The sequence below is a fragment of the Haemorhous mexicanus genome, chromosome 5, assembly GCF_027477595.1.
Source record: "Haemorhous mexicanus isolate bHaeMex1 chromosome 5, bHaeMex1.pri, whole genome shotgun sequence".
NCBI lineage: Eukaryota > Metazoa > Chordata > Aves > Passeriformes > Fringillidae > Haemorhous > Haemorhous mexicanus.
The window spans coordinates 31,587,550-31,601,613 of NC_082345.1; the positions used below are offsets into that span (position 1 = coordinate 31,587,550).

At 37.8% G+C, this 14,064-nt stretch overlaps 1 protein-coding gene across 4 annotated transcripts in view; it reads right to left on the bottom strand.

Annotated features, from left to right (window-relative positions):
* Positions 1-14,064, bottom strand: part of VEZT (vezatin, adherens junctions transmembrane protein) — a 59,028-nt gene that overhangs the window by 37,615 nt on the left and 7,349 nt on the right. For all 4 annotated transcript variants that reach the window (XM_059846761.1, XM_059846762.1, XM_059846765.1 and 1 more), the window contains exons 2-3: positions 7,115-7,249; positions 1,846-1,935 (exon numbers count right to left, since the gene is read on the bottom strand). In XM_059846761.1, coding sequence (XP_059702744.1) covers positions 1,846-1,935; positions 7,115-7,249 — 225 coding nt within the window. The remainder of the gene's footprint in view (positions 1-1,845; positions 1,936-7,114; positions 7,250-14,064) is intronic.

A 14,064-nucleotide genomic window follows, 5' to 3' on the forward strand; every position in this document is an offset into this window, starting at 1 on the left:
CACTGACTTTGTGATCTGACCCAGATAGTAACAATAACTGGAAACACACCACAGAGTATGCCAATTAAAAAACCAGAAAATACCTTTTTTTTTTTAAATGACATCATTTATATCATTAACAAACAAAGAGAGAGAGAGATTGCTAATTTGTCTACAAACATCACTTGTGGACACTTAATAACAGCAGTGTCACTGGACTGAAGCCCCAAGCCCAGGCAGTGGAGAACCCTCCTGCAGGATTCTGCACCTTTCCCAAGGGAACTTCATCCAAACATGAAACAGCACGGGGCTCTGAACACCTCCCACCTGCTAAACCTCAGGCAAACTCTAGGGAGTTACATTGTTGCGAATTTAATGCCATTAGCATTTGCTACTTTTGCCTCAAGGATAGCTCTTGAGGACAAATATGGAGCTCATGAAGACAAATACAACCATCAGAGAAGCCCCCTAAATTTTTCATTTGCATACTGCACCAAACCATAATTACTTCAAGTTAAGAATGTCATAACAAAACCCAACAAACACTGAACATGTGCATCCCTGAATCTAGCTACTTACAGGAGAGAAAAGAGAATATTTCTGAAAAGTCTCTAATAGAAGCTTTTAACACAAGTGTGACATTTGACAGTACAAAATCTGTTTCATTCTGTCACTGACAGAATGAGATTCTTTATGAAACCATAAGATAGCTAGCTTAGAAATTTGATTCCATGCACAGATGTCACCTCAGATAACTTTCATTCTACTTTTAATGGAAACATTTGTCTCAGGACTGTGTGCAAGAGGAAACTCTGCCCTCCTCTGACACATCCTGTGTCATTTCAGTACTCTGCTGGAGTATGCTGCAGCACAAACATGTTTTCCTTGTTCTTTGGTTATGCCTCCATCTCAAGAAAGTAAGGCTAAAAATTGCTGTTAATACCCTTGATTCATAGGAGAAGAGGGAGAAAGAAAAAAAGTCAGTCAAAGATCACTAATGAGAGATTTTCAGAGGAAATTATGTCCTCCTAAGATAAAGGTGAACTGAGATACAGCAGAACTCTGTGAGAAATGGAAAATTCTAACTTCTCATGTTGCTCAGCATAATCTTTTGAAGGTCCATTTGAAGCCATCATCCCTACATGGTGGTAGAAAAAAAGAAATCAAAATTCTAGATTCTGGAACAGTCTGAAGTGACATTTGAAAGCCATAATAGGAGCATGAAGGAGCTGGGTACAAGTTAAAGCAGATCTGAGACAAGCCCAGACTGGAAAGTGGTGCTACAGAGAAAGAGCAAACAAAGTTAGCTTTGCCTTTCCCTAAGGCAGAAGCCCTGTAGAGAGCAGTGTAGGAACAAAGAGGCCAGGATGGGTCCAGGGCCAGTAGAGCTGCACTGTGGTGGTGCTGTGCCTTAACTAACAAGCTGAAACAGAAGGTGAAGCAATATGCAGCTGAAGCTCTAGAACCTTCTTTCTGTCTTAGGTGGTCTCTGCAAGGCACTAGGCTACAACAACACGAGAACTTTCTCAGTCAGGGTCTCCCCACTGCCTTCCACCAAAGGGGCACCTACACTGCAATTAAACTCATTTCAGCTTTCATTAATTTCTTAAATTTCTCACATATTTTATTATTTTCCACATTTTGAACATCTTTAACCTGGCTACTGATACTGTTCCTGTCCTTTTGTGCCAAATTCGGTATGGTAACTGAAAACCAGAATTAGTATCATCTAAAGAATAAGTAATACTCTTAGAGCCAAAACCAACAATAGAGACCAAAGATGATGTTCAGAGGATGAGATACAGAGGAGAGGAAGACCTGTGGATTAGGAAAGGAAATGGAAAAATAAAAAAAGTGATCACTTACCAGTCGGTGAAGTATGTCATCATTTTTCTTATACTGTGGAAAAGGAAACCAGCTTCTAAAAAACTCAACTAGTTTTGACAGGATGCCTTGCTGAAAGGAACAGAAATTATTCCAATTAAAAAAAACAAACCAAAAACCAAAGCCAAAGTTAAATATATAACAGAAGACTAATCCTTTACTTCTGCATTTGATTTTCTTGTTAATTCAGACCCAAGTACCTGTAAGGAAGTTTCACTTACTCTGTCTGGCCTAACTTCAGAGTACACTAAGAGAACATCTGCTTCCCGTCAGTTTGCTTATGAACAGGAGAATAAAATAAAACCTTCAGTAACCCCACCTATTTGGAGCATAATGGATTGTTATGTTGTTCTGTTAAAAATAACTACAGCTAAGATTATATTGATCTCAAGTTGGCAGCTACTGCATTGATATGAAAGACTTTCTCTCTCCTGGAGGATAAAAACCCAAAGGTTAAATGACTGGCAGGCTGAAGAGAACTGAAAGACCAGAACAGGGACAACCTCTCCTCAGCAGCCCACTGCAGCCCGAGCACAACTCCAGAAGAGTTGTAGAGACAGGAAGAGTGATAGTGAGAGGAGGAAATGCCCCAAAAACTCCCAGTCTACACCAGTGTGCACTACCAGGTACTTTGTCTCTGTATTGCTTCCCACACAACCTAAATCCACACTTTTGTCTGAGCTGTAAATGTAACTTCAGATGTCACTAATAGAGGTACTCCCTCTCAGTCATCACACATTCTACTCCTGTATCTTCCTGAAACAAGATGCATGACAAATTATCACTGAATAGATGCATGGTTTTGCTTAAGTCTGCAGCCATTCAATCACAAAAAAGCACAGTTTTTGATACACCATTCTATCTACTTTCCTCAGACTGAACTGACAGGAAGTATTTTCCAAAATATTTAGTTATATATATTTCATGAATTCTGAGGCCCCCTCTCAGTCTTCAGACTGTTGACATGTAATACAATCAGGTAAAATATATTTAAAAATAATGAATTGTGAAGTGCCTACATTTTGTGGCATACTGTTTCAAAATAATAATTAAAAAACCCATACAGATTCTAATAGCTCAATGTATAAAAGGTGACAGCTTCTGTTTCTCCCTCTTGTTTGGGTTTTTTCCCATTTTTTGTTATCCTCTTGTCTGTATTTTTCTTGGTTTTCCCCCTGACTACAAGTGGGAAATAGAAGAACAAACCCAAGCAAGAGGAGCTCAGAGTTTTGTAGTTAACCTGTGATCAGCCTGGCAGCCTTCTGAAAGGCAGTGGGACCACTGTGATGCAGCAAGGCAGGGCAGAACAGCCTTAACATCAGGAACTGTCATCCTAAAGCCCTTGTGCTTCAACAATTTTTGAAATAACTTATTTTGGTGCTCATTTAAGTAAGCTAACTCAAGCTTTTCTTAACAAATGTCTCATCTTTCTGTGTACAGTTAGAGTTTGAGCTCTATGCCACAAGGAAGTGTTTATAGGTCAGTGAAGAGGCAAACCAGTAACAGGGATCTCATAATGATAGCTCTTCCCGAAACACTGACATCATTGTGGCTTAGTAGGAGGAGCTATCCCAGCAATTCACACTTAAGACTATGGAATAAATCCAAATGATTGTATTTTGATGTTGCTCAAGGGCAATTACATAAGTCAGAAGACTGTCACTAAATGCAGCACAAGATCATCCTTCAAGTTTCTTGCACAGCAGTGCCAAAGGAAATAAAATTTTCTAATTACAATTTGTAGAAAATGGAAATTAAATGAACAAAGGTCTTGCTCTGCCTTTGAATTTCAGACAGATATTTCACTGAAAAGTACTTTTCCCTGTACATTGAAAGCAGGGTACAGAAAGAGTTATCCATTTAATTTAAGAATATGCCTCTTGAATCCTATAAATTTCAACTGCTCAGCCTTTTTAAGTCTTTGGATTTTTATAATGAACATTTAAAGTCACACCAAGGATAGTTTTACACTGCTATCACCTTACTAAACTAGACTGTGGAGTTACTGAAAAAACCTAGCGTGCTACATAAGCAATCTTTTAGTTTCTCCTCCATGGTTTAGTTTAAAATAAAGATCTGAGCTTGCATAAACACTCAACAGGCAAGTCAGTGCTTGAAAATACAAAACAAGGCAACCCACTGTCTTGGGCTGTGACCCAATACAGCACAGCAACACACTGAATTATCCACATCCTTGGAATATTGTCTCACAGTTTGCATTCCTATTGAGAGTGTTACTGACAAGTAAAATTACTTTCACCAACACACAAGTCAGGTCATGTTGCCAACGCTTCCAGGGTATTCTCACAGCTTTAGAACAACACTCAGTCAAACTCTCCGTAAACTAAATAACAAAGATGCATAACTCCTAACATTTAAAAAATATTAGCATAGTACATGCACATTTTAGTGAATCTAAAAAATAATTCTAAGGACTATTTCTCTTTTGTAGAGAAATTCTTCAGAAGAAGATAGTGCTACACACTGAATACCTTGCATGAAGTGGGTGGGAAGCCCTAGACAAAGGCAAAGGACTGGTCCCTCTGCCATCCCACATCAGGTCACCTGCACAGCTACACAGGGCGAGCCTCAACACAATTCTCAGAAGCTGCCTCCAGAAGCAGCTCTGTTCTAATGACAAAATATCATCATATCTAAGGTGGGACAAGGTCTGACAGTATAATTAATTTAAACATTCAGATATGCACAGCAGTCTAGGAAAATGGCTGAGAAAAAAAAAGCTGTAACTGGGAAGTGATAAATTCTGTAAAGTTCAAGCAGAATTACCCAAATGAGATTTAATTCCAGAAAACAAGTCTAGGAGCTCTTACTAACAGTGCTTTTGAGTATCAAGTGATCATGAGACCAGGACTATAGCTGTAACTTTCTCCAGAGATTGGCACGGCCAGGAACACTGCACCTACAATTACTATGCTAAGTCATATCTCCATAATCCCTCAGATGGGAGCTTGGCATTTCATCAGCCTCTAGAACACAACCTTAAAACACCTTTACAGCTTTTTAATTCACAGTTCATTAAGACTGTATTCCAGTTTAAAAAAAAAAGGCCAAAAAACCACCACCAAACTGACATGTCCTGAGAAGTATTTAAGATGTGCTTCAAATTCAACCGGTGCCTTGGCATTTCCTTAGGCCTGAACCACACACTCTGCATGGCAGGACAGCAAGACACAACAGAAATATTTGTATCAGTCACTAGGAACCTCTTTTTCTCCTCAGATTTGTTTTTTCAGTCTCTGAAGATCCCAAAGCAGACCTCTGCCATGCCAAATTCTTGCTGCGTGTCACCTGCTTACAGCTGCACAAGGTTCCCACTGACTGAACACAGGAGGAGGAAACAATCTCAACTCAAAGACAAGGCAATAGTCCAGCTTTTACAGTCTTATTTTAATAAAGTGTCTAAGGCATTTGGAAACTTGCTTTTCAGAACAGAAGGAAAGTGATATACACATACTGGGAATCACTCAGTGTGGAACAGCATCTGCCCCCTGTAATCACAGTTACATCAAGCCTCAAGGAAGATCATTTTATATTAGGACTGTGGGTAGGTACATATTCAGAAGTCAGAAACCATTTATTTTCCAGACATTTTATCATTTCAGTAGACTAGGCCAGTGAGGGCGAAGAGAAGGGAAACGTAACAGTCTCATGTAAAACTGAGGAAATGACTGGATAGGAATGCAAATTATTTGTCTGTATGTCATAAAAAAGTTGCAACAAAGCCTCAGATCCACCTAAATCCAGTCTACTTTTCTAAATGTGTGGCCAACTGCCTCTCCCTCATTTTCTTTCCTCTTGAGACACCCTACCAAAATGGGACACAGAAATCAAATGACAAAACCAGACTTTCTGACATCAGATTACAAAAGTGTTAACTCTTCCCAACTGGTACTGGAATTGCAGCAGGAAGAACCTCTGACAATTTATCACTAAAAATTACGGGCAGGTTTCTTCCTCATTTCTACTATGTATCCTTGTCTAGACAGAGATGAGACAATGTGAACATCACCTAGTGTTTGTAAGAAATGGACAGCCCATTTTCACACACCCACTCCCTTCAAGTTGCAAGGCAAACCATGAAAAATGACTTCTACATCTGACACAATACTGGAGGAATTGCTGCCAACACAATAAAATTAAGTATAAAATGCTTGAGGGGAAGGGAGGGGAAAAAACCAGAATACTTGAGGTTTTTAAAAGCAGTACATCTTAATACTTTTGAGGTTCCTGACCCCACGGCACTTTTGTGTAAAATTCAGGGGAAATTATATACACAAACACAATATCATAGTGATTTTCTGACTGCCACAAAAGTAACTATGCAAAATAATGTAGCTGATAGTCCATGCATTACTTCATAGTAACCAACAGATTATCAACCAATGAAATGGCATCCTGTTTTTTTAATTAACAGTGAAAAATGTAAATATTTAATAAATAAATAAATAAATAAATAAACAAACAAACATTTAATCAAAGTCTTCCTACACTAAGTCAGAATAGGTATCTTCTTCAGTGTAAACATACCACAAGCCAGCCATTAACTTTAAAAAGAAAACATATTTTCGGGTGATTTCTTGAGGGTTATGGTGAGTGCCAGCTGACAACACTGAAAAGCAAAAGTCAGAGACCTAATACTTCCATGAATACTTTTAAAGGCAGCTCAAAATAAAGAAAATGGTGAGCTAAATCCTGATTTAAATTCAGCCTTGCTTTGTGACCAGTGATAGAAGCAATCATTATTAGAAATGCAATAGCTATCCACATCAACTATCTCATTCAAATTGGTTACTGCATTTCTACTTCCCAGAAATCCTCTTTCTTAATATGTTTTGTCACAGACAAAGCTATACTTAGCAACTGAATGCCTGGGAAGTGCTGGAAACTATAAATATTCTGTTCTAGAAAATTACAGGTTCTATTCCCAGAATGTCATGCTAAGCTAACATAATAAGATCCACTACATAAGATAATTTTCAACACTCAAAAAATTATTTATCAAAGCTTCTTGCTTCCCTAGCTTATGTAAGTGCAAAGAAACACTCCAAACTATACTGATTAACCACAGCTTCCAGATATCATAACGGGCTGACGTTCATTGTCTGGGGGTTTTTGCCTTTGTATTTTTAAATACAGGAAGTGATTTCTCTCTGTTCTGATTTCTCCTGTTTGTAAAGCAATGCAGTTCTCTTGTGAGAAGATAAATTCTGAGCAACAGGAAACTGCTCACCTTCTGGGCAGCACGCACATTCTGCTCCCTTTGGCTTTCTGCTGCTGCACATTGCTCTGCCTTCTGTGACACCGAGGAACATACTTCAAAATCTGTGTGTCCCAAATCCTGTAGATATTGGTACAGTGGGGAATTCTGAAAAGGCAGTTATAAAAAGAAAAAGGAGAAATAAAAACAGTGTTAAAAATCATTCTGTGTTTCCCACAAAACACCACTGTGAATTCAGCAACCACACAGCAAGCAATGAATGGATTGAGAAATGGAAAAAAAATTAGAAAAAGGCTTCTGCTCTCTCCAAAGATGGTACCAGTATTCTGGCTTTAAAAAAAAATAAATTCCACAGCACACAAACAAAACCCAACTCATCTTCTTAAAATTGCTGCAAAACTAATGATTTACGGTCCTTAATAAAACAGAAAAAGCATGGAATTCTGATCATCAGAGAATAGTGATATTTAGAATGATCAGATATTTATCTATATAGATCTGTGAAATATCTTCTTGTTATCTGCACGGTATCTAGATTTACTTAACTGTTATTTTTCAGTTAACAACTACATATGGCAGTATCTAGGGCACATTTGATGAAAACAATACCTAGGATAACTCCAGTTCGACTCAGGACACGTAAAGAGACTTCATTTTTAAGAGAAACTCTCAGCAATCTGTCTGGTACAGCCCAGTTAGACAGAGATTAATTTTGATCTCTGAAAAATTTTATTAACAAGAGTATGCAAACACTAGCCAACTGCATAGAAAGGACACCAACATCCAAATTTAACATACTATCAACCAAAATACTGTATATAAAAAGTAAAAAACCTTACAGTAAATGATGCACAGTTGTGGAGGCCTGCAGAAATAACCACCTACAGAACACCTACCACTAATTTTTACACTGACTATCATTAACTTACTGGTGCAAGTTGTGAAGGGGCTCACCTAACTCTGACTATGTACCAAAACAGCCAAATCTCAAATGACTGCTTGCCATGAAATAAAACTTGGAAGCCATCATGCATACCAGCTGAATAAATTACCTTCAGGAATTTTTCTTAACCCTATCACCATAGTACTATTTAAATCCCTCTTATCTATTTAAGGCATACAAAATCATACTTGTTTACTCTGTTTCAGTTACTCACAACAGATTCAGCATCCAGTCATTACATGAAACTTAAATATTCATACCAACTCACAGGTACAGACAATCACACTCACCCACAATAACAATGATTGTGCAAAACACTGGGATAGGTTAATGACTCATTTCCTTGTGAGAAATCTCCAGTGTGATGACACAGTCCTATATTTTCTCTAAGTACCCTCTTCCATAGTTGAGTACTTTTGCAAAATGCATCCAACTCCAATTAAACTGTGCTGTTCTGCACCAGCCGTTTCTCTCTAAGTAGAACATGCTATTTTACCAGAATTCCCTAATTAAAATGGAGGAGAAAACATAATAGACTAGAATACTTGTTCTATTTAAGACCCTGTGAAATTCACTTAATAACTTCAGGACAAAACTGAGAATATGCACGGATATATATAACCTTGTCTTCTTAAAATGGCTTTCATACAGAGCCAGGCTGTGCACTGCCAACACACCTGGAACAACCTGAACACCTCCACACAAGAACTTTTGGGGTAGCATGGAATTTTCCCCATTTAGATGAAGACACAGACAAAGCAGTGGGTGAACAGAGAATGCTTCCTTCCAAAATCATAGTTATAAGGCTCGCTCCAGGAACTTCAAGGAAATCATATCTAAACTCTTGGCAAACCTGATCATCATCTTGACCATACTTGCACCAGCCATTATGTGACACGTGACTGCTCTTCACTTTATTGGCACTCACCAACATGCAGACAGCTGGCAAAATAACCCAAAAATAACAAGGAGTTTTTCTACTATTATCTCAGGGTGCACCTTTCTTTGGGGTTCATGATGAGATAATTTTTAAAAGGTGATCAAGAAAACAGGTCTATTGCTGTTTAGATTAGTTCCATTTCCTCACAAAAATGGATGAGGGAAGGCAGAATGAGAGGTAGAGACAGACAGAGATTATCCACTGAAAACTGAATTATCTAAAATTTGGAAAGCTATCACTAGTAAGTGCAATATGGCATAGATGTACGAATGCCCAATTCTGGTTGCCTAGCTACATCACAACCTTCCATTTAACTGTAATTAGTAGATTTTCTACTCTACAGAAACAGTAAAAAATACACCTTCTCTCCAAATGTTAATGAAATTTCAATTTCAGCCCCTAGCTAGGAAGAATAATTTTATTTGTTCTTGTAATTAAGGTAGAATATGGGCACCTTACATAAATCCCCTCTGACTAACTCTTAGAAGGCTTTTACATGGTCTTGTAATGGGTAAATTTACACTTTTTTATCCCTGCTCAGAACTGGAAATCAGTTTTCTGACTATTAGCTTAGGAAATCAAAATTAATTAAAATTTCATGTGAATGTTATTCCTTTAATTAGAGAATGGGTCTTATCTTTCAGTTGGGTCTTCTCTTTCAGTTTCTCAGAAAGTATTCAGCCCACAAAATCGTCCTCTAACAGATTTCTTTGGCTCCACATGCCATGTCTATTCCACTCTTTCTGAAATATTATTAGCAGAATTTACTTGCATATTGGAAGAATCCTGTATTTTTATAAGCTTCAACGACCAAGAGCTATGCTGTGACTAAAATTCTTTATGTAAGTAAAACCACCATTGTTTCCCGTTTCTGAATTCATTAGAAACATGCAAGATGTGGGTGAAGAAAGCAATGAATAAGAATTGGGCTGAGGCCCTTCTGAAATTAGATTATAAGGAATCTTAACAAACTAATCACAAAAATCATCCATTAAGAGTGAGGCAGGCAATGTAGCCTGTGTAGCAGGCAGAGAGATGCTCTGTGTAGCATCTCTTGTGTAGCACAGGCAATTTCACATTTTACTTAGAAAAATCTGAAGATTACACTCCTATTAGAAATACTACAGATGGCATACAAACATTAGTCTATGCTAACATAAACCCACACTATTTATTTATTTATTGTTATTTCATTTCCTACTGGCCTGTCACTTGCAAAGCTGTGTGGTGTGTATAACTCATGGTTGCCTATAATCAAAGAGGAAAAAATGGAGGATGTCTCCACCAATCTAGAGATAATATCTCCCATGACATGTAAGTAATGTCTAGAAAATCCATTAAAGCAATTTTTAAAAGTCAAAGGGTAGATTTTATGTGTGGACATTCATACAGAATTTCCAAAATTATCAAGGAATCAGAAAATTATTAATTATGCTACAATACAATTGCAATGTGATACCATTAAAATATCCTATTTTGAATACTGTGTTTCAGTAAAAGAGACAGAAGTACTACACTTATTGCTTACAAAGCATGTTTCATCCTCACAAAGCTCTGAAAGCCCTAATTAAATCTCATAATGTGTCTTATGTATCACAAATTATAGCTCTAAGTTTTTAGCTTAGATCCTTATCCAAACCTCTCACTCCTAAAAGCCTTCTTTTCCATAAAAAAGATTGCAGACCTGCACATATTCTTGAACATGCACTTCTAAATGTGAGAAAAGTTCCTTGGTTTCAACTCATGCTGTTGTTCATCAGCACTGTCAGCTCAGCTGCTTTCATCTGCAAATATCATGATGATATCAAAAAAATACACTTCTTGGTTGGGGAAAATAGGAGGCCTCTGCCTTGTTTCCTCCCAACTTTTTTTGCTCAGAATTCATACGTTCCTTTTTACAGCAGTCCAACATTAAAAAGGAAAAAAAACCCACAACAGCTTTTACATTTCTGCATGTGATATAAATGCTACACTTTTATTTCAAGAAATTCAGGATACACCAGAAAGTTTATCCTTGCAAGCAGTAATAGGTGGTAATAAAAAAAATAAAATTAGACTTGCGAAAAAGCTTTTACATTAGAATGTAAGGTAAAGGGACAGCAAGTTTGTTTCAGTGGATGGCACAAAGAGGGAATTTTAAATACAAAATCTCATCTTCCTATTAATACAGCATATTATTCTAGAGGAATCTATTCCAAGGACTTCTGAATTTTTACTTTTAACCACTCTTAACTTAGATATTAACTAGAATCATTAATACTACTCCTGTTTGACAGGTTTGTTTATTTCTAGTTTTCTCTGGCAGAATGACATGGTAATGAATAATGTAAAAAGTAGAGAGGAAATTTTTAAAAATAATTAAGCTCATTATTATGTTACCATCACACTATCAGTTACTGATAGGAACTATTATCTAAAGTAATTGATACCAAAACAAGGTTTTTCAGCAATATGCTCTATTTATACCTAAAGTTTCCTCCAAGTTGCTGCTGCTTTTTGTAAGTCACTTTCTGAGACACAGGAGACAGGGATTACGTTTACGGCCAGTGCATTTTTAAAAATTATGTTAATTGTTCAAAATGAGTGCTGGAAATGAAACAGATCCAGAACAGACAGAAGACTAAAAGCCACTCTTCTTTGGTGTACTTTATGCAGATTATATATGAAAAAACTTGTTAACAAGTGAAGCGAGATAGTCAGAAACAGCTGATGTACTGAGCAGGAACATGGTTTTTGAAAGTTTGAAGAATCAGTTTTCTATGGACTCAGCAGAGACCAACAACAAAACCACTTATCTTTTTATGAGTTTTCTAACTCCCTACAGTAATAGTGCAAAGTCATTCAGTTGTAACCATTTAAAGTACAGTATAGGTCTATCTAAGCTCCCGTTAACAGAATCAAGAAAGAAAATCCTTTCCTCTTCATTGACAACTCCATAAGCAAATTTATTTTAGATCCATACTGCTAAGAATTATTTCACTCACAAACATATGTTTAATTACAGTTCTTTTTTCATTGCTCAAAGTGGTTGAGACTCATTCTAAACCCAAGATAATATTTTGCAGGATTAAAGAACAGTCCACTAAATTACTGTAGGTTTTTAACACTCCCCCAATGCTTATTTTAATAGAGCACTGTCCTGGGTTAGGAAAAAGCATCATCTAAACTGAAGACTAAGCATTGTGTCTGCAATTATAAGACAGTAAAATTTTTTAAAAAATCAAAATCAAGGCAAACACTAAAATATAATCAGACATAACATTGCCTCTACTATGTGATGGAAAGGCTGTATTAATAGAAAATTCTCTAGCCTCAGAAAACAGTTTCTTTTGATAGATTAATACTTACATCTATTACAGCCTTGCAAGCACAGATACCACACTTAAATATCTGAGGCATTTGAGGAAAACCTTTGCATGCACATATCAGAGACTAAGACACTGTTAGCTTTTATAGCCTTGTTACAATAGCAGCTGAAAATCAAAACCACACCCAATTATTTTTGCTGATGCATCATGAAGTAAATGACTCAGGATTTCTCCAATAAAGACAGGGGCTTCCCTCACCCTTGTTCTTTACTATGACACAATTTGCCACTTAGTAGCTAATTAAACAGATTAACCTTATGAGACGTATTTAATGACATTGGACAAAGGCTTAAATATCTCCTCTTAAAATATGGATGTTGTTCAAAGCTGAGGTTTCCAGTATGTCAAAATCACTGTGGGAGCTTAAGCCACCTCCAAAATAACTACAATTATGAATTATCAGTTTAAAGCCCCAAAGGATTAAACATTTCTACCGGAATGACACCAAAGGCTAAGGTATGCTGAACAGGTGGCTAAATTCAGAACAAATTACCGGTATTGAAATCTTCCCCTCTCTCACATCAGATCTGAAAAAGTTGAGCTAACACTCACAGACAGCGCGATCTTTGTCTCCTGGAAGAGCGTATTCCATTTTTGTCTTTGGTACTGCTCCCATGCACCTGACAGAATGTCGCCCACCTCCCCGTTTCTTTCTGCTTGTCCCTCCAGGATGATCCGAGACGAGGATGAGAAGAAGCTGTCAGTGTAACTGCACCTGTGTCCCTGCACAGAGGCATTTTCCTCCCAGCATCAGCGGATGCAGTTTGAAACTTCCCAGGATGATGCGATTTCTCCTGACTAATGTAGCTTTCTAATTGGGAGGAGGGAGTTGAAGATGACAGATTGCTAAAGGCTTTTAAAAAGATGCTGCTTGAAAGAATTATTGCACATTGATCTCATATTCAGCCATTAATAAGACTTTCCAAGCAACGGTGCTTAAAAGCCTTGGTCATATTCTCCTGGCTGGTAACCACCTCCTCCTGAGTGCTGACTGACAAAGAGCCAGGCGCTGCTGACACGGCTGGCATTAGACAATGACTCCAAGGCAGCCAGAGAGTCATTTAGATTTCCTATTCTGCTTTCACTGCCACAGCAGCACACACCATGGTTTCTCCAGCACTACTGTATCATCTGCTTTACAAGTAGGCTCTGAGAACTACTATAAAGCCATTAATCTATTACTGTTCCCAGATATTTTTTGATGCACAATATCTTGGTCAGTGGCAGGACTTGGCATGGGGGGGTGGCATGGGGCTGGGTCAGGGGAAGGTTGGGTTGGGTATCAGGAGAGAATTTTTCACTTTGGGGGTTGGCTGAGTACTGGAGCAGGCTCCTCAGGAAGGGGGCATGGCATCAGACCTGTCTGAGTCTAGGAAGCATTTGGAAAATGCTCTCAGGACCATGATGAGATTATTGGGGTGTCCTGCATGGGGCCTGGAGTTGGGCTCAATGACCCAGTTGGGTCCCTTCCAACTCAGCATATTCTGAGATTCCATGATATGTACCTATTTTGCATGGACTCATGCATCCTCAAGAGTCTGGGAAGTTTTACAGCCTGTGTATATTTCTATAGCACTGTATCTCTGACATGGGATTTCTCTTTCCTTTGCATTTTACAGCAGGTGACTGCACATTACTGCCATAGTGGAAAAGCATTAGAATAAAACATTACATACTAGACAAAACACTGAAATTCACTGAGAGCTCTGCA